The sequence below is a fragment of the Macaca fascicularis genome, chromosome 12, assembly GCF_037993035.2.
Source record: "Macaca fascicularis isolate 582-1 chromosome 12, T2T-MFA8v1.1".
Taxonomy (NCBI): domain Eukaryota; kingdom Metazoa; phylum Chordata; class Mammalia; order Primates; family Cercopithecidae; genus Macaca; species Macaca fascicularis.
In genome coordinates this window covers 119,235,231-119,256,541 of record NC_088386.1, presented here as the reverse complement: position 1 = coordinate 119,256,541, position 21,311 = coordinate 119,235,231, and the positions used below count along the sequence as shown (strand labels likewise).

Here is a 21,311-nt window from a genome sequence, read left to right as displayed (position 1 = left end):
ACCCATCTCAGCCTCCCAAAGTGCTGGGATTACAGGCACAAGCCACCGTGCCCGGCCAGGGGGAGATTTTTTAAAAGTCAGTCCTTTATAGCTACTGTGCACTGCCATAAAAATAATGTTTAGGATGCTTTTATTTAACGCCATATTCTATAGTGCATTTTAGCAATTAATAAAAGAAAAGCAATGTGACGTGACTATAGGAAATTGACAACAGTCCATGAACCTGCTGCATCCAGTATCGGCACTCAACACACCTGTGGGGGGTCTGTACCAGCGGTAACTCACTCTCTCAGGGGTTCTGATTGGCCCACACTGCTTCACACTTAACTCATGGAGATTCATTAGTCAAAAATACCCATCTGACTCCACATGAGGGTGAGAAACAGATGACAACCTGGCCTTCTCAGACAAATTCCTATTTCTTCAGTTCTCGTGTCTCTATTTGCTGCAAGTTATAAAATTAACAAGCAGTTGCCCTTTTAGGCTGTCATTTGAGGCTGGTGTAGAAAAGTGATAAATAGCACAGGGGTTAAAATTTACTAACTATGGTGGAGTCATACCTGGAATTGTCATTAAAATGTCATATTTCGAGCCCTCAGGAACGAGATGGCGGTTGTCTGGAGGCTGAGTGCCCTTTGCGGTGCCCAAGGAGGCCGAGCTCTGTTGCTGCGAACCCCAGTGGTCAGACCTGCTCATATCTCAGCATTTCTTCAGGACCGACCTATCCCAGAATGGCGTGGAGTGCAGCACATTCACTTGTCACCCAGGCACCATTCTGGTTCCAAGGCTGCGTCTCTCCACTGGACTAGCGAGAGGGTTGTCAGTGTTTTGCTCCTGGGTCTGCTTCCGGCTGCTTATTTGAATCCTTGCTCTGCGATGGACTATTCCCTGGCTGCAGCCCTCACTCTTCATGGTCACTGGGGCCTTGGACAAGTTGTTACTGACTATGTTCATGGGGATGCCTCGCAGAAAGCTGCCAAGGCAGGGCTTTTGGCACTTTCAGCTTTAACCTTTGCTGGGCTTTGCTATTTCAACTATCACGACGTGGGCATCTGCAAAGCTGTTGCCATGCTGTGGAAGCTCTGACCTTTTTGACTTCATACTTTGAAGAATTGATGTATGCCTCTTTGCCTCTGCTTTGTCATGCCATTCAGCTCACAATAAGGAAGAAATAACAGATAAGTCCATTTGTGGACAGCCTTTTTCTCTTAATAATCTTAATCTTAAGATTATTTTCAGAATTTAATCTTTGAGGAAAAGGTTTAAGGAATTGTGTCTAAGAAATTGTGACACTGAGTTCTGTATTCTGGTGAGTTAATGGGGTTGCCTCTCAGCTTCTCATAAGACTCACAGTATAACTAAACATGATATATGAGCTTTTGCCTTTTAATTTATCAATCTCTTGAAGATAATCCAGCTTTATTACTATTAGTATATGATCAAACTTCCATATTTGCCCTGGCAATAATGGACAAAGGGAAATACTCTTAATTCATGAATAAAAACTTTGCAGAAAATTAGACAGTGTTTAATTTTTGAAAACTTCCCTCTCTAGTCAGTAGATACCACCTACTGATGGTTACGTATACTAGGGAAATCTTAAAATTAGGAAATGCTGACATCTCACATTATAAATTTCTAAATCCTAGGAAGAAATGCTTGGAGTGCTTCTGAATATAGAGGAGTTCCATTTTAGGGCAAGTTTCCTCTTGTAAAGTATCAAAATATTTCCAGTTCTAAACTGAGATTTAATTCTCAAATGTGTTCTACTTGTTCTAAAACAAATATAAAACTCTTAAGTAATAAATTGTTATTTTCGCACAATGGGAATCTCTAATGTGAAAATGTATTCTATGAAGATAATTTTTTTTAAAATAAAATGTTGTATAAAAAAAAAAAAAATGTCATATTTCATCCAATGGGTGATTAAGAGCCTGCTGTCTTTTTGACACACTGGAAAAATGGTGAAGCAGGAAACGTTCTGCTCACCTTCTAATCAGTCAACTAAGAAAAAAGAAACAAAAATGTTATAATTAAGCCACCAGGTTACAAGAAAGGGAGGAAGGCCATTTTAAACCACAAGGTTATGGTGGACATCCATTACTCTTGTATTCTTTTGGTAAAGACAACCGGTTTTCCTTGGGAACTATTCCTCTCCCACTCTCAATCCTTGAGATTTGGGAAGTTCCTCCATCCTTTACTTCAAAGATGGGCATGAGACTCAGGCCACATTCATTAAACTATTGCATTCATTGGGACATAGTGATTGCCACAGAGATCAGTAAAGTGAGATCTGTGAGTCAATGCCACCCTGAGTCTTTTGTTAGAGCAGTGGAAGGGGAGCCTTCATTCTGTTGGGATTACTGAGTGAACAGAATGTCTGCCTGGCATCATTGGCAAACATTCTGCCACCAGAAGGAGAGCCCAGAGAAGAAGCCTTAATGACAACTTTACAAGATCTGCACTAAGTCCTTGGACTAGAAATTTAGATTTCAAAATTTGAGGGATGGGAGGCATTTTCCATGGCCCTGAAATTTTTTCTTAGGCAGTGGCCGGTTGTTCTGGTCCTGAGCAAAATTGAGAGCCACGAGGAGATAGACAGGTAGATGATATGGTGTCAGTCATGAAAGCAGCCTATCTTAAAAAAGGAAAGTCTAACTGTTCACAAAGAAACATTCATATAATAAAAAATTTCATGCATGTACCAAGTAGATAATCAATGATGATAATTTCCCCAAAATATGTGGGGAAACGTTCTCAGGCTGACAGATAAGAAAAGCTCCTCCTTTGCTAAAATTATAAAAGCAGATTTCCCTGGAACAAGGAAATGACAGGAAGGGTTACAAGATAGAGAGGAGATGAAAATCTTAATTGGGCCATGTTTTTATATAATTCTGTATGTGTGGTTTTGTTACTCAATTTGGTTTATAAGCTTCTTAGGAGTTCTCCACCAAGGCCTGCATTCCCCTTTATTCTCATATTTCACTTTTTTTTATTCCCTACTTCTCTCTTCTATTTCTCACATCAAACCATGCAAATGAGGTGTCCTATTTTCTCTGGGCCCTACTGGGTTATAGCCATTCAAGCTGATCCACTGCTCTGGGTTAATTGTATGATGAGCAACTAATGGCTCAGCATATGATCCTCTTGGGACATATCTACATGGTGCATTAGACTTTTGGAAGCTCAGAGTCTTCACCTTAAAAAAGAAAAAAGCCTAATTAGAGAAGCTCCAGATAGGCATGATGGGGAGGGTGAAAATACAGTAGCTAATGACAAAGCTCTTTAACAAGAAAAATCCCTCACCTGAATAAAGTGGACAGCTGCTTACTCCAGTGTCTCATGGAGCTTGCTTGGAAGTTGGGCAAGAGAGTTTTGCCTTTAAGTTAATTCTGGAATTTGCATATTCATTCCTATGTCGACTTACTGACTTTGATTTAAACCTAGGCCTCTGCATATAAAAATGTTCTTATCTGGAACATAATTGCTCTCAGCAGAAATTATAGCAAGCTCAGCTGATTGTCTGTGAGTATGAATAATAGCCTTTATTCTTTTCCAAAAATATTTTCTTTAAACTATCTTGGATGTGTTTAAAAGTGTTCAGAAACTGGCCGGATAGGGAGGCTCATGCCTGTAATCTCAGCACTTTGGGAGGCCAAAGCGGGCGGATTACTTGAGGTCAGGAGTTTGAGACCAGCCTGCCCAACATAGCAAAATCACATCTCTACTAAAAATACAAAAAAAATTAACCAGGCATGGTGGCGCATGCCTGTAATGCCAGCTACTTATTGGGAGGCTGAGGCAAGAGAATCACTAGAACCTGGGAGGTGGAGGTTGCAGTGAACCAAGATCACACCACTGCTCTCCAGCCTGGGAGACAGTGAGACCCTGTCTCAATAAATAAATAAATAAATAAATAAATAAATAAATAAATAAAATGAAATAGAATAGAATGAAAGTGTTCAGAAGCAGCTTTTAATGTTCTCCTTAGATATAGCCATTGGGATTCACTTATATGAATGCATATCAGAAACCAGGCAGTTGGAGACCAGGCATGTGCTAATCCCTTGCCTATTACATGTATCTAATGAATGAAAGTTTATAATAAAAGATGGATGGTTTAATTTTCCTACTTTTAGCGTATTTGCAAATGTAGAAAATCAAACTTATTTTTGGCAAATGCACTCAAGGGTCACATTGAATAATAACATCTAATATAGACTTTCAAGTTAGTATAGGTTTTTTTTTTAAATTTATTTATTATTATTATACTTTAAGTTGTAGGGTACATGTCCATAACGTGCAGGTTTGTTACATATGTATACTTGTGCCATGTTGGTGTGCTGCACCCATCAACTCGTCATTTACATCGGGTATAACTCCCAATGCAATCCCTTCCCCCTCCCCCCTCCCCATGATAGGCCCCGGTGTGTGATGACAGATTGGATTAAGAAAATGTGGCACATCAGAGAAATGCAAATCAAAACCACAATGAGATACCATCTCACACCAGTTAGAATGGTGATCATTAAAAAGTCAGGAAACAACAGGTGCTGGAGAGGATGTGGAGAAATAGGAACGCTTTTACACTGTTGGTGGGATTGTAAACTAGTTCAACCATTATGGAAAACAGTATGGCGATTCCTCAAGGATCTAGAACTAGATGTACCATATGACCCAGCCATCCCATTACTGGGGATATACCCAAAGGATTATAAATTATGCTGCTCTAAAGACACATGCACACGTATGTTTATTGCAGCACTATTCACAATAGCAAAGACTTGGAATCAACCCAAATGTCCATCAGTGACAGATTGGATTAAGAAAATGTGGCACATATACACCATGGAATACTATGCAGCCATAAAAAAGGATGAGTTTGTGTCCTTTGTAGGGACATGGATGCAGCTGGAAACCATCATTCTTAGCAAACTATCACAAGAACAGAAAACCAAACACCGCATGTTCTCACTCATAGGTGGGAACTGAACAATGAGATCACTTGGACTCAGGAGGGGAACATCACACACCGGGGCCTATCATGGGGAGGGGGGAGGGGGGAGGGATTGCATTGGGAGTTATACCTGATGTAAATGACGAGTTGATGGGTGCAGCACAGCAACATGGCACAAGTATACATATGTAACAAACCTGCACGTTATGCACATGTACCCTACAACTTAAAGTATAATAATAATAAATAAATTTAAAAAAAAAAAAAGAAAAAAAATAAAAAAGAAAAAAAAAAGAAAATGTGGCACATATACACCATGGAATACTATGCAGCCATAAAAAAGGATGAGTTTGTGTCCTTTGTAGGGACATGGATGCAGCTGGAAACCATCATTCTTAGGTTGTTTTTTTTTAAATGATTTCTTCAACTAGCAGATTAAGAAAATAAAACCATTACAGAGTTAAACTGATATGTGATTTCCCGCTTTCACACTGCTGACATCTTGCATCCGCAAAACAAAAACGATTTTCCCTTAGATGTACCAGTGAATTTGGAAAATATTTTTTATACTCACAGGAGGGTCACATACAGCAAGATTAATTGATAAAGCATAACTTAGATGTTAACTCATTAGGGAACATTTGCAGCACATCCGCTGCCAAGGGGATGCCTTTAGGATGTGGGATCAGAGAAACTATTTAACTCTCCAATTTAACCAGGAGGCTTAATAGCTCTGGGACAATTCCTGTTTTGCAAACAAGATGCTAAGAAAGAATTTATTGAATTTTGTGAAATATGTAAGAAATATCCATTCAAGTAAGCAATGTTTGGCCAAAACTCTCAGTCTTGGCCAGACAATTATATGTGTCAGAGATAGTTGAAAACCCAAATTTATACAAAGTAAATGCTGGTGTCCAAAACAAGACTCTCTTCCCTGTCAGTGCTAATGAAAAACATTTTGTATGGTAAATATTTTTCCTATGTCTATTAGAATCACACAAAGATTATTGTAATATCTTCCATCTTAAAAACATCTTCCATGACCTGAAATTTTCCTTTAATTACTGGACCAACTCTCTGCTCCTTTTCATAACAAAAATGTCTCAAAAGAATGTGTATATGGCACCACTTCTCCTTCACTTCTCTTTGAACCATCTCTAATCAAAGATTTATCCCCACTGCTATCATCCTTGGTCAGAAAATTGTATGTGTCAGAAACAGTTGAAAACCCGAGTTGATATAAGGGAAATGCAGAAGTCCAAAAAAAGATGCTCTTCCTTCTTAGTGCTAACAAGAAATCTTTTGCTTCTGGTAAATAATTTTTTCTATGCCTATTACAACCTCATAAATATTTATGATCGTTCTTTTGGTTATTTAAACACGATAACAATGTTAATATCAGAGATCTAGAACTTTATATGGGTTGATATAAAAACATTTGGTCAGACGGGTCTTGGAACACAATTTCAGTAATCAAGACATCCAATTTAGTTCCTCAATCTCAATAGTTCTAAGATAGAATTGTATGAAAAGTCAAATTACAGTTTGTAATTTGTCACCCAACTTTGTATGTGTTGTCACTGAAATCACTCCTGTCAAGTTTACTAATGACACCCACGCCACCAAATGGTCAGTTTTCTAGTTTTCACTTTATTTCACCTGGAAGCAGCCGTTGAGCCACTGATACAGTTCATCTGTACCTCCTATCTTTACTTAGTTTCTGAGTTTCTTTCTACTTCACTGTGTGTATTCCCTGAGTCTCCTTTGCTAGATCTTAATCAATTTTCTCAATTTCCACCTGTTGGGGTACCTTAGAAACCTTTTCTCTGTCTTTAGTCATTCTCGACCTAATTTTATTCAGTTGCATGGCTTTAAATATTATCAAGATTCTCCAAATCATCTATTTTCAACTCCAAACACTCTCTAACTAATTCATATCCATCTCCACTTGAACATCTAATAAACATCTCAAAATTAACTTGACAAAAGCAGAGTTCCTGATTGTCCACCCCAAAAAATCCCATTCCATCTCAGCATTCCCCACCTCAGTAGTTGGCATATTCATTCACTCACTGGTTCAAGCCCCAGATCTTAAAGACATCATTCTTTCTCTCACACTCCACAGAAATTTTATTTTGTTCATTGTTATATCATCAATATCTACAATATAACCTGACAAGTTTTAGTAGCATCATAATGACTGCTCTCTAGTTTCTGAATATATCATTTCTATTAGGTATCCACAGGTAAGTCTGCTCTCTTTGAGTCTGATATGGTTTGGCTATGTCCCCACCCAAATCTCAACCTGAATTGTAGTTCCCATAATCTCCACGTGTGGTGGGAGGGACCTGGTGGGAGGTAATTGAATCATGGGGGCGGTTATCCTCATGCTGTTTTCATGATAGTGAGTGAGTTCTCTGAGATCTGATGGTTTTACCATGGGTTTTCCCCCTTTACTCAGCACTTCTCCTTGCTGCCACCATGTGGAGAAGGGTGTGTTTGCCTCCCCTTTCACTACGATTGTAAGTTTCCTGAGGCCTCCCCAGCCATGCGGAACTGTGAACCAATTAAACCTCTTTGCTTTATAAATTACCCATTCTCAAGCAGTTCTTTGTAGCAGCATGAGAATGGACTAATACAGAGCCTTAGTCAGATTATCTGTAAAATGAGAGTAGTACCTATCTGTATTGGTAGCATATCTCTTGGTTACAAGTAATAGGTAACAAATCAACACGTTTAAGGAAAAAAAAAAAAAAAGATACATTTACTGGAAAGATATAGTGTCTCATGAACCAATATCAGTTTAAGGCTAAAAACAGGAACTGGAAGTCATCAGAAGACAAGTCTTCATCTTTGTGTCTCAACTGTGCTTCTCTACACTGATCTGCTGCAATCTTTTCCCTCTGCAGAACTGCTTCACTGCTTCTCTTTTACTCAAGGAACTAGTTAAGAATGCCATCTTTATACCAAATATAAATTAGTAGGATGCAAAATTTAATCCATTCAAGTTGTGATCCATTTTTCATTCGTTCAGTCACTTGAGTCAAAAGAACAGCTTCATGCAATAAAAATGTAACCATGGTGTTAAATTGTACTTCAAAGCTACAAGCAAAAAGCAATTTTGTTCTGTCTCACCACTGCTGCCTTAATCCCACTCCATGAATCATTGCTTCCCACCTGGGAGAAAACTGGAGAAAATTTCTTGGCTTTTCTGATGACTTACAGATATTAAAATATTCAATGTAATATAATATCAAACTTAAAACTCACTTGTAATTCAAAATTTCTTCATTCTTTCTTCCTATCTTGCCTTACTCTCTTGTTCTTTAGCTGCTGTTTCTTGTTCCTCCTTAGTCACCTGCAGAGGTGAAGAAGAATTAGTGGGAAAGACAAGTCTTCTTGACATTACAATCTGACTTTGGAAGTGGTAGATGTCCCCTTCTCTCAAAGAGTGCTTTTTGGGTTATTTGATGATCCAGCCTCACAGGAAAACTACCCCAGCACAGAAACTATCTATAGTCTCTCCCTCAAACCCTGGTTCCCAGCAGTGCAGCCATCTAGATAGGCCTCTGTATTAGTCAGGGTTCTCCAGAGTAGAAGATATATATGTGTGTGGGTGAGTACATGGTTAGATAGATAGATAGATAGATAGCTTTGTTGTAAGGAATTGGCTCACATGATTTTGGAGGCTAAGTTCCAAGACCTACAGTCAGCAGAGCAAATGGTGTAAGATTCAGTTAGAAGACTGGGAGGCTCAAGACCAAAGAAGAGCCAATTTTTCAGTTTGAGTCTAAAGGCAAGCAAACACCAATGTTCAATTCCAGCAGTTAGGCTGAAGGAGTTCCCTCTTATTTAGTATTTTTGTTCTATTTGGGTCTTCAACTGGTTGGATGAGGCCCACTCACATTGGGAAGGGAAATCTACTTTACTCGGTCTACCAAGTCAAATGGTAACACTTTCACAGATACATCAAGAATAATGTTTGAACAAATGTCTGGGTACCCTGTGGCCCAGTCAAGTTGACACACAAAATCAATCATCATAGCCTCTTAGGTGGAGGCTCCTTTAAGATAATTGCAGTCCTGCTATTATCATTTGTCCATGGGTTTGAAGGAAAGGTCCTACATTCCTAGCTTGCCACTGATACATGCTGCTGTGGTTTAAATATTTGTCCCTCTAAAACGATGTTGACATTTAAGTTCCCAATGTGACAGTATTAAAAAGGGAGACCTTTACGAGGTGATTAGATCATGAAGTCTCTGCCCTCGTGGATGGATTCATAGATTAATGGACAATTGGATTGTCATGGAAGTGGGACTAGTGGCTTTACAGAAAAATGAAGAGACACTTGAGAAGCATGCTCTGCCTCCTTGCCAAATGATGCCCTGTACCTCCTTGGGATTCTGCAGAGGGTCTCCACCAGTAATCAGATCCTCAACAGATGTACCCCACACAATCTTGGACTTCTCAGCCTTCATAGGTGTAAGAAATAAATTTCTTTTAAAAAATAAATCACTCAGTTTTAGATATTCTGTTATAAGCAACAGAAAATGAACTAATACATATGTGCAACCTAATTTACACCCAGAGAATTCCTTCCTACGTGCTCTGCTATCAGAGCAGTTCCAGCTAGCCTCTCACGCTCAGTCATCTCAAGGTGAAGTCAAGCAGCTGTCCTTGTATCTAGCCCTGGAGACACACTAGTTTTTCCAAGTGGTTCCATCAGTGTGCCCTTCATCTGGGGAGCAGAGTGTTTCAATAAGAACTCTCTTCAAAGGGGTTTCCACCATTAATCTTGCTCCTAAATAAGTTCTTCATTTAAAAAAATAATACTTGGGGCTAAAATATGGGAGTTGCAGAAGCAGTTTCATACTACCCCCTTGATAATGCTTCATTGGTGACCTGGCACGATATTTTAGAATGTGGAAATTAGCTTGATACTATTGTTCTCTGCTTTGGGTCTCCAGATAAAACTTCTAAAGCATGTTTCAGACATAGCTTTCCCTTTAGAGTAGAAGTGCCATTATTAGAGAGAATTGTGGGTTATAAATTCATTCTAAATTTATTTTCACACCTTTCTGTTTATATTATTGAGTTCCTATGAGGATCCAATTGAACAACTGGTGTGAAAACTGTAAAACAGAATACGCATGTTTTAATCAAGTTCAAAACTAGTTTCGCAGTTCTAAAGGTACATTTAAGGGTAACCTTTTCCCTTTAAGTGAGTCCTTCCTTACAGAGAATAAATAGATACCACGTAAGAGAACAAAAGAGGACAATCTCCTAAGGCTACTTCTGCCACCCTAGAATTTGGGGAGCAGTGGAATTATAATTCTCACCACTCCGGGTGGGAAATATTCAGGATCATGGAGAGAAATGGAGGCTTCTTGGTATCACTCCAGTTGCTTGTGTGTTCAGCAAAGGTAGGAGCAATGTCATAGACTCAACTTAAGCCCTATGACCCCAGGCTGCTGCCTCAGGAATTAGCCCACTTGTCTTTCCTTTATGGGATAACTGAGTGTAAGCCTGGCATTTATCAAGGGCGACTACACACATATGAGCCAAGAAACCGTGAGCCTTTCATTTTGCCTCACCATTACCAATTACACCATTACAATTCAATTATGGTATTTTCATTGATATTTCAATTACTGCACTGTAATAAAGTTCTACCACACTCCTGATAACATAAGTTTACAAGTTCTGTGGAAGTTAGGAGACAACCTGGTGACTAAAGGAATAAAATCTCAGTCCAGAGTAGCTTTTTCTTAGAGACCTACATTTCAAAAAGGAAGATTATCCAGAGAACCCTACCAAATCAATATGTAAGTAGGTAATACTACTGTGGCACATTTTATGACTGCATTGTCACTTCCTCAGAAGGAATAAGCTCAGTATTTTCAGTGTTGTTTTTGTTTTTTCTAGTGGTAGTAATAGTACTTAACACAAACATTACTTCGTAATATATATGCATTTATAATTTTTCAAGTGATCCTATTATATTCAATAAAACAACATGACTTAAATACCAGAAGTGGCAGACACTTTTCTAGGTGATAGGGATTATATTAGGGTTCTCTAGAGAAACAGAACTAATAGGATAGATGTGTATATGAAGTGCAGTTTATTAAAGAGTATTGACTCACACCATCACAAGGTGAAGTCGCATGATAGGCTGTCTGCAAGCTGAGGAGCAAGGCAGCCAGTGTGAGTCCCAAAACCTCAAAAGTATGGAAGCCAACAGTGCAGCCTTCAGTCTGTGGTAGAAGGCCCAAAAGCTCCAGACAAACCACTGGTGTAAGTCCAAGAGTCCAAAAACTGAAGAACCTGGAGTCTGATGTTCGAAGACAGGAGGCATCCGGCACGGGAGAAAGATGAAGGCCTGGAAGACTCAGCACGTTGGCTTCTCCCATCTTCTTCTGCCTGCTTTATTGTAGCTGTTCTGGCAGCTGATTGGATAGTGCCCACCTACACTGAGGGTTAGTATGCCTCTCTCAATCCACTGACTCAAATGTTAAGCTCTTTTGGCAACACCCTCACAGACACACCCAGGAACAATATTTTGTATCCTTCAATCAAGTTGACACTTAATATTAACCATCACTAGCCTACCTCTCGTCAACTTGAACCCATACACATCTCCTGAAATTATACATAATCTTCAAATAAAGACAATTGTAAGATCATCATTACACCTAACATAATATAGCTATTCTTGTACAACCGGAAGCACACTAATCCTTAACCTAAATGCTATTACATAAAGTTAACAACACTTAAATGCTGATATGAAGTCAATAAATCTTATGTAACATGATAAAGGAAAAGGAAAGGAAGCAAAATGAAGATATTTTCTCAGTACGAGTGTATACATGCACAAACATATTCTTAACAAAATAAGGGGAAAATATTCATGACAATTACAGTCCTCATTTCTGTCATATGGTTATAGCAGGTATTGATGACTACCTTCTACTACACATTCTGTATTCCTTTTGCCTTCTGCAAGCACCTCAGCCACCATGGTTCTTTACCTGGTGGAGTAACCCAAACTTTCATTCCTGAAGGGTCTGTGCCATTTGTAGTCCTGCCTGTATTGGGTCATTGTAGTTTTCAATTGACCTTAATCACAGGGCATGGTAATACTAAGAGATACTCTATGGGATCTCCTGTATTCCATACATACTCTTCCTTACCTCTATTGTGGAGTGGTAGACTGATTTTGTCTTGATAGTCCATGTCAATCACCCCAGTCAGCACTGTAACTCCCTTCTTAGCCTGTTGACTTAGAGGTAGAAGCCCAAGGTGTCCAGGTGGCAATCTTAATTTCCAGTTTAATGGAATCATTGTTGTCTCTCCTGGTGGCAGCATTTTTCCCTCTGGAACTAAGATGTCTAGGCCAGGATAACGCAATGTCGTCAAAAGAGGAAACAAAAATTTTGCTAGTGGGTCACTAGAGATGATGGTGAGAGGTGCCACTTCCACTTTCACCCCTTGATTCCTGGACCCGTGAATACCGGCTATGGGAAAAACGGTACCATATATTGGACACTGATTCAGAGCATACACAGTCTTCTGGAGAACTTTGCCTCAGCCCTGCACAGTATTTTCACCCAGTTGGCATTGTAATTTTGATTTGAAAAGGCCATTCCACCGTTCTATCAATCCAGCTGCTGGATAACGTGTAATGTGGTAAGACCAGTGAATCCCATGAGCATGAGCTCACTGTCACACTTCTTTAGCCATAAAATAAGTTTCTTGGTTAGAGGCAATACTGTGTGGAATACCATGACACTAGATAAGGCATTCCATGAGTCCATGGATGGTAATCTTAGCAGAAGCATTGCATGTAGGATAGGCAAACCCATAGCCAGAGTGTCTATTCCGAAGAGGACAAACCACTTCACTTTCCATGGTAGAAGAGGTCCAATATAATCAACCTGCTACCAAATAGCTGTCTGATCACCCCCCGGAATGGTGTCATATCTAAGATTCAGTATTGGTCTCTGTTGCTTGCAAATTGGGCACTCAGCAGTGGCGGTAGGCAGGTCAGCCTTGGCTAGTGGAAGTTCATGTTGCTAAGCCTATGTGTAACCTTCATCCCTGCCACCATGGCCACTTTGTTCATGGGCCCATTGGGTGATGACAGGGTTGGCTGGGAAAGATCTGAGTGGTGTCCACAGAATGAGTCATCTTATCTACATGATTATTAAAATCATGTAGATAGTACTTAATATAAACATGACTTCATAATATACATGCATTATACTGCATTTATATTATGCATTATGTATATATATAATTATATCCATAATATACATGCATTACATACATAATATACATGCAATACACATGCATTTTATATATAATGCATTACATATGTATATATTATGTATAATATACATGCATTATATACATAATATACATGCATAATATACATGCAATATACTCCTCTGCTGAGGTCACTCTTTGGTGAGCATTACATGAGATACAAATATCTTCAGTTTTTGACTACTCAAAGAGGTCCATCCACATACCTCTGCCTCAGATTTCTTCGTCACCAGTTTTCCAATCATGCTTCTTCCAAGTCCCTGACCATCCAGCCAAACCATTGGCTACAGCCCTTGAATCAGTATATAATCACACATCTGGCCATTTCTCTTTCCAAGCAAAGTGCACAACCAGGTGCATTGCTCAAAATTCTGCCTATTGGGAAGATTTCCCTTCACCAAGGTCCTTCAGAGATGTCCTAGAAAGGAGCTGAAGTGCTTCAGCTGTTCACTTTCGGGTGGTGCTTGCATGTCGTGCAGAACCATCTGACAACCAGGCCCCTGTCTTCTCTCCCTCTGTTGACTGATCATTGGAAACTCCCCATGAAGCCATTGGTGCAGGCTGGAGGACAGAAGGTAGGGTGGCAGCAGTAGGGACCATAGGCATTTGAGCCACTTACTCATGTAACTTACTTGTGCCTTCAGGACCTGCTCAAGCCTGATCTCATATATACCACTTCCATTTGATGATGGAATGCTGCTATGCATGCCTCACTTTATGGGTAGATGGATCCAAAAGCACCCAGTTCATGATGGGCAGTTCAGGTTGCATGGTGACTTAATGACACATAGTCAAAAGTTCAGTTTCTACCAAAGCCCAGTAACAGACCAAGGGCTGTCTCTCAAAAGGAGAGTAGCTATCCGCAAAAGATGGCAGGGCATCACTGTGATTCACCTATGGGGGCCTTCAATGGCTCCAAACAGGATTCCTGTCTGCCACTAACACTTCAAGCACCATTGAATCTGTTGGGTCATATGGCCCAAGTGGCAGAGCAGCTTGCACAGCAGCCTGGACCTGTTGCAGAGCCTTCTCCTCTTCTGAACCCCACTGAAAACTGGCAGGCTTTCTAGTCACTCGATAAATGGGCCAGAGTAACACACCCAAATGAGAAATGTGTTGCCTCCAAAATCCAAGTAGGCTCACTAGGTGTTGTGCTTCTTTCTTTGTTGTGGCAGAGGCCATATGCAGCAACTTATCCTTCATCTTAGAAGGAATATCTCAACAAGTCCCACACCACTGGACCCCTAGACATTTTACTGAGGTAGAAGTTCCCTGAATTTTAGTTGTGTTTGTTTGCCATCCTCTGGCATGCAAATGTCTCACCAATAAGTGCAGTGTGTTTGCTACTTCTTGCTCACTAGATCCAATCAGCATAATGTCATCAATGTAATGGACTAGTGTGGTATCTAGTGGAAGAGAAAAGCAATCAAGATCTCTGCAAACAAGGTTATGACACAAAGCCAGAGAGCTGATATACCTCTGAGGTAGACAGTGAAGGTGTATTGCTGGTCTTGCCAACTGAAGGCAAATTGTTTCTGGTGAGCCTTATGGACAGGAATGAAGAAAGGAGAATTTGCCAAATCAATGGCTGCCTACCAGGTATCAGGAGTTGTGTTAATTTGCTCAAGCAATAAAACCACACCTGGTACAGCAGTTGCAATTGGAGTCACCACTTGGATAAGCTTACGATAATCCACTGTCATTCTCTAAGATACATCTGTCTTCTGTGCAGGCCAAATAGGAGAGTTGAACGGGGATGTGGTGGGAATCACCACCCCTGCGTTTTACAAGTCCTTGATGGTGGCACTAATATCTGAAACCCCTCCAGGGAAGCAATATTGTTTTTTAATTTACTATTTTTCTAGGTAGAGGCAGCCCTAATGGCTTTCATTTATCCTTTCCCAGTATGAAAGCCCTCACCCTACCAGTCAGGGAGCCAATGTGGGGGTTCTGCCAGCTGCTAAGTATGTCTATGCCAATTATGCATCCTGGCACTGGGGAAATGACTACAGGATGAGTCCTGTGGGATTCACTGGACTCACTGTAAGTCGGACCTGAACTAAAACTCCATTACCTGACCTCCATAAGCCCCTACTTTAACTGGAAGACCACAATGACGTTTTGGGTCCCCTGGAATCAACATCAGCTCAGAGCCAGTGTCCAGTAGTCCCTGAAAGGTCTGATCATTTCCCTTTCCCAGTGCACAGTTATCCTGGTAAAAAAGACCTCTGACCAAAAGACAGAGGTCTTGGGAAAGGATGAGAGAAAGATTAACAGCCTAAATTGTTGGTGATGTAGTGGAGTCCTTCCTCAAGGGGACCCAGCACCCCCTTCATTCAGGGGATCCTGTGTCTGTAAACTGGCTCAAGTCTGATAGTTGATTGAGGGACTATGATTCTCTGTTTTTAATAATTCAAATTTGTCTTTTGGTCACTCAGCCTGGAAGTTTTCTGCTTATACAAATTAAGAATGCAGTAGGTGTCCTATCAATTTCACTTCTAGGAACACTGTGATTAATTAGCCAATGCGAGAGCTTGACATGAGTCACACTATTCTGATTGCTGCTTTCCCTCTGCTCTCCATTACAGTAACTACACCCACCTTGCCTTTGATGGTTGAATGCTGCCACTTGGCTCCTGCCACCCCAGGATCTAATTATTCCCATTGCATTTAAATTTTCTACTTGAGTGATTGTGGTTCCCACTGTAAGAGCTGGTGCACAGAGAAGAGCAATCACAGAGCTCTTCAAGGATGCAGGTGCTCCCCTCACAAATCTATTTCGCAAGGTATTGGTGAGGGGTGTGTCTTCTGGACCTTCCCAGTGAGGATGAGTAGGTCTAAAGTGACTAATCCACTCTAGCATTCCAGTCTCCGTAAGTCTGTGGATCCCTTCCTCTACATTAAAACCAAGGGCGATCAGGCATTTCCACCTCATTCACAGTGGGCCATCTTTTGATCCATATTTCAGCTAAACAAGCATATAGACTATTAGAGCCTTTTTAAACTCCCTTAGCTGCAACATTGAATGCAGAATCCTGCTTAGTGGACCCATATCAGTAAATTCAGCCTGATTCAACTTTATTTTCCTTCCACTCATTATCCCACACCCTTAATATCTATTCCCATACCTGTTCTCCAGATTTCTGCTGATACAAATTAGAAAACTTAAGCAGTTCTTTTGGAATGTAATGTACCTCGTCATGGGTCACACTGAACCTCACCTCTAGGGGCCTGCCGGGACTTTATTCTAGTTATAGGTCTAGAAGCAAACGGGGGTGTTGGGAGTGGGTCCTGAGAAGAATCAGTGTTGTCTTGCTTGGCAACTGCCTCAGAGGAGGCCATCACTGTTGCCTCAGGCAGTGCATGGTTAATCTCCTCAGACAACCGTGGAAAAGCTGATGGTAGCCTGGGTGGGGGAGGGGATGTCGCCACCACTGAGGGTGGGAAGCTGTTTCCCTTGACAAAAAAGGCTCATCAGAGTTTAGAAGCTCAGTGCCCCCAGCTTCATCAGGGTTCTCCCACACATCCCCACTCCAAGTTGCAGGGTCCCACTGTTTTCCAATTAATGCCCTCACTTTAACAGTAGACACCTGGTGAGACTGAGTGTGCGCCTTTCATTGCAGGTCAGACATGCACATGATAAGAGCTTGTGTCTGATTTTCCACAATTTCAGCCCTTTATCTACAGGAGATAAGACTCTCACTCAGGGCAATCTTAGAAGACTTGAGGCTCAGTGTGCGTTTCTGGAATCAGGACTTAGAATCCCTGAGCTCATCCTTTTCTTTCATCACTTTGTCCAGCAAACTTAGGAGCAACCAACCAACTTCATTACATTCCCTGGTTCTGCATAAATGGTCAAAGGTATTATGTATAGAGTCACTAAACTCCTTGCCCCTCAAGAGTGGTGAATCAGTAGTATCAAATGCAATTACTTTGCATAGCTCTCTAAACAGTTCAAAGCAGGGACTGTTGGTGTTCTCCATACTATTAGAAGTAGAATCCTCAGGATTTTGAGGTCTAATCGGATTAAGCAGAAAACTCCAGAAACCTCAAAAACAACTAAAAAAAAATCATCCTTAAAATTATCTTCCATTAGAACCACTCCCGGTACCAAAATCTGTATTAGTCAGAGTTCTCTAGAGAAACAGAACTAATAGGATAGATGTATATGTGAAGCGGAGTTTATTAAGGAGTCTTGATGCAGCTATTACAAGGTGACATCCCATGATAGGCCCTTTGCAAGCTGAGGAGCCCCAGGCAAACCACTGGTCTAAGTCCAAGAGTCCAAAAGCTGAAGAACTTGGAGTCTGATGTTTAAGAGCAGGAAGCATCCAGCATGGGAGAAAGATGAAGGCCTGGAAGACTCAGCAAGTTGGCTTCTCCCACCTTCTTCTGCCTGCTTTATTGTAGCTGCTCTGGCAGCTGATTGGATGGTGCCCACCCACACTGAAGGTGGGCCTGCCTCTCCCAATCCACTGACTCAAATGTTAAACTCCTTTGACAACACCCTTACAGACACACACAGGAACAATACTTTGCATCCTTCAATCCAATCAAGGTGATACTTAATACTAACCATCACAGGGATACACAACTGACTAAGACAGAGATGAGGGAAGAGCATCAAGGAAGAGGTAGTAACATCTGTACTCAGCCGTCAAATTTCTTAGATTTTTCCAATATTGAAAGTCTGGATGTTATAAGGTAGGGTTTCAATTGCCTCTGTGCCAGGTACACATTTTACTGAGATTTCTCATTTTCACAAAATTAAAAAACAAATTTTATCATATTTGATTATTGTTGTTCTTTGACAACAAGGTGAATAAATTATTTTTTCTCCTTGCATTTCTTAAAGTGTCTAATTTCATTTTAGCCTGAATTTTCCTTTTCTGCCTTTTCTGTTCCATAGGTTTGAAAATCTGAAATACTCTGTACTTCCATGCATTCACATTATGGGTTATGCATTCTTCTTGAAATACCCTTTCTTCCACACACTGCATATGCCCTGTTCTTTGCACAGTTTGCTTTTATTTATTCATATAGATTCCTATGTCACCTACTTTACAAAGTGTTTGTTGGCTGTCTTCCTTTTACATGAATCAGATACTCCTCCTGGGTACTCCTAGACCAAACTGGACATATGCATTTTATAGTGCTTATCACTCTGCACTGTTATTAATGGCTTTCTTAATTCTTACGCTCACTTTACTCAAGTAGAATCATCTTCCTCATCTCTGATTTCATGGTGATTAACACAAAGCCCAGAACACAGAAGGTACTCATGTTTGTTGAATGAATGAATGATGTGAAAGAACTAAAATCAGAGTCCAGCACCTCTCACAAATCTAATACCTTTATAAGTCTTTTCTGATGAACCTAAAAACTAACTACCCTGAAGTGTAGCGAAATTATATTTTGATTATTGAAAAGAAAATCCTTGGAAAATGTTGGATTTTTTAGATCCTAGGAATATATGCCTATAGTCTTCAAATATTCTCTATGTGGGTTGAAGATAGAATCACAATCCAAAAATATCTCAACATTCTGGAGTAAGAATTGAATCTAAAAGGATGAAATCTGACTGAGATAAATTTAAGCTTATGTAAGTACACAATGGGGGAAGGACATAACTTAGCAAGAGCGTAGTTATAAAGGACTTGAAAGTCAATTTAAAGGTAACTGTGGGGCTTACATAAATTTAGAGTATAATTTGGCCCCTGAAATATTTAATGTGATCTTTGGTTGCATTAAAAAAAGGATTGTTAATAGCATGAAGGAGATAAAAATCCCATTCTACTGTGTTCTGGTTAAACTACACATAGACTGTTGGTCTTCAAACTGGAAGGCAATTACTTTCACTCTTTGGAAGAGACAAAGACTTTGAAAAAGAACATGCATGTGGAAATTGTTTAGGAAATTAATTTTCAGAGCATAATCATCCATATTTTTTTCTGAATTGATCCACCTGAGAAGGTAGCTCTGGCCGAGGTTCTTCTTTACTGCACTGCCCACATCGTGATTGTCCATGTTATAAAAGGAAGACATGGCTCCCACTCACCCACAGTCTTGAAATAGCATGTTACCCAAAGGTTTCAAATATTTCATGAAAATAAGAAAGGAAAAAAAAAACCTGAGACAATTTATTCAGCCAAGGGTAATTTATTCAAATTTCCTCCACATTTAACTCATTAAAAAAGTACTCAAAATATATTTTTACCTTTTTAATTTAATAATCATTTATCAGAATTTTTAATATGTTGATGGTTTGGTGAATTGTACATGCTATTATTATTATTATTGCAATGTATGCTCCTTAAAATTTTAACACATAAATCCTTATCATCTTAGAAATTAAAAAATTGAACTTGTTTCATTATTGCAGCGAATAATCAGTGTCATTAATATATAGTTTTGATATATTACCAGAGGTGGCTGGCAAGATGGCTGAACAGGAACAGCTCCAGTCGGCAGCTCCCAGCAAGACCAATGCAGAAGGCGGGTGATTTCTGCATTTCCAGCTGAGGTACCCGGCTCATCTCATTGGGACTGGTTAGACAGTGGGTGCAGCCCACAGACTGCAAGCAGAAGCAGGTTGGGATGTCATCTTACCTGGGAAGCACAAGAGGTCGGGGAACTCGCTCCCCTAGCCAAGGGAAGCCCTGAGGGACTGTGCCCTGAGGAACAGTGCATTCTGGCCCAGATACTATGCTTTTCCCATGGTCTTCACAACCCACAGACCAGGAGATTTCCTCGAGTGGCTACACCACCAGGGTCCTGGATTTCAAGCACAAAAGTGGCCAGCCATTTGGGCAGACACTGAGCTAGCTGCAGGAGCTTTTGTTCATACCCCAGTGGCACCTGGAACACCAGCGAGACAGAACCATTCAATTCCCTGGGAAAGGGGCTGAAGCCAGGGAGCCAAGTGGTCTAGCTCAGCAGATCCCACCCCCACAGGGCCCAGCAAGCTAAGATCCACTGGCTTGAAATTCTTGCTGCCAGTACAGCAGTCTGAATTTGACCTGAGATGCCTAAGCTTGGTGGTGGGAGAAGCGTCTGCCATTACTGAGGTTTGAGTAGGTGGTTTTACCCTCACAGTGTAAAAACAAAGTTCAAACTGGGCAAAGCCCACCACAGCTAGCCAAAGCTTCTATAGCTAGACTGCCTCTCTAGATTCCTCCTCTCTGAGCAGGGCATCTCTGAAACAAAGGCAGCAGCCCCAGTCATGGGCTTATAGATAAAACTTCCATCTCCCTGGGACCAAGAACCTGGGGGAAGGGGCGGCTGTGGGCGCAGCTTCAGCAGACTTAAACGTTTCTGCCTGCCAGCTCTGAAGAGAGCAGCAGATCTCCCAGCACAGTGCTCAAGCTCTTCTAAGGGACAGACTGCCTCCTCAAGTGGGTCCCTGACCCCCATGCCTCCTAACTGGGAGATACCTCATAGCAGGGGTCGACAGACACCTCATACAGGAGAGCTCTGGCTGGCATCTGGTGGGTGCTCCTCTGGGATGAAGCTTCCAGAGGAAGGAACAGGCACAATCTTTGCTGTTCTGCAGCCACCGCTGGTGATACCCAGGCAAACAGGGTCTGGAGTGGACCTCCAGCAAACTCCCTCAGACCTGCAGCAGAGGGGTCTGACTATTAGAAGGAAAACTAACAAGCAGAAAGGAATAGCATCAACATCAACAAAAAGGACGCCCACACAAAAACCCCATCTGAAGGCCCCAACATCAAAGACCAAAGGTAGATAAATTCACTAAGATGAGGAAAAACCAGCACAAAAAGGCTGAAAATTCCAAAAACCAGAATGTTTCTTCTCCTCCAAAGGATCAGAACTCCTCGACAGTAAGGGAACAAAACGGAACAAAGAATGAGTTTGACAAATTGACAGAAGTAGGCTTCAGGAGGTGGGTAATCACAAGCTCCTCCGAGCTAAAGGAGCATGTTCTAACCCAATGCAAGGAAGCTAAGAACCTTTTTGAATGTTCTAACCTTGAAAAAAGGTTAGAGGAATTGCTAACTAGAAT

The 21,311-nt window shown here is 40.8% G+C and overlaps 1 protein-coding gene across 1 annotated transcript; it reads left to right on the top strand.

The window, feature by feature from the left end:
* The first annotated feature begins 589 nt into the window (after positions 1–589).
* On the top strand, positions 590–1,902 carry LOC135966624 (succinate dehydrogenase [ubiquinone] cytochrome b small subunit, mitochondrial). The gene has a single exon (XM_065526168.1). It carries the CDS (start codon positions 607–609, stop codon positions 1,084–1,086), a length of 480 nt encoding a protein of 159 aa, XP_065382240.1. The 5' UTR covers positions 590–606; the 3' UTR covers positions 1,087–1,902.
* Positions 1,903–21,311: the final 19,409 nt, after the last annotated feature.

Excerpts from the sequence above, each read along its gene's own strand:
- LOC135966624 (XM_065526168.1), top strand. The coding sequence starts at position 607 with ATGGCGGTTGTCTGGAGGCTGAGTGCCCTTTGCGGTGCCCAAGGAGGC.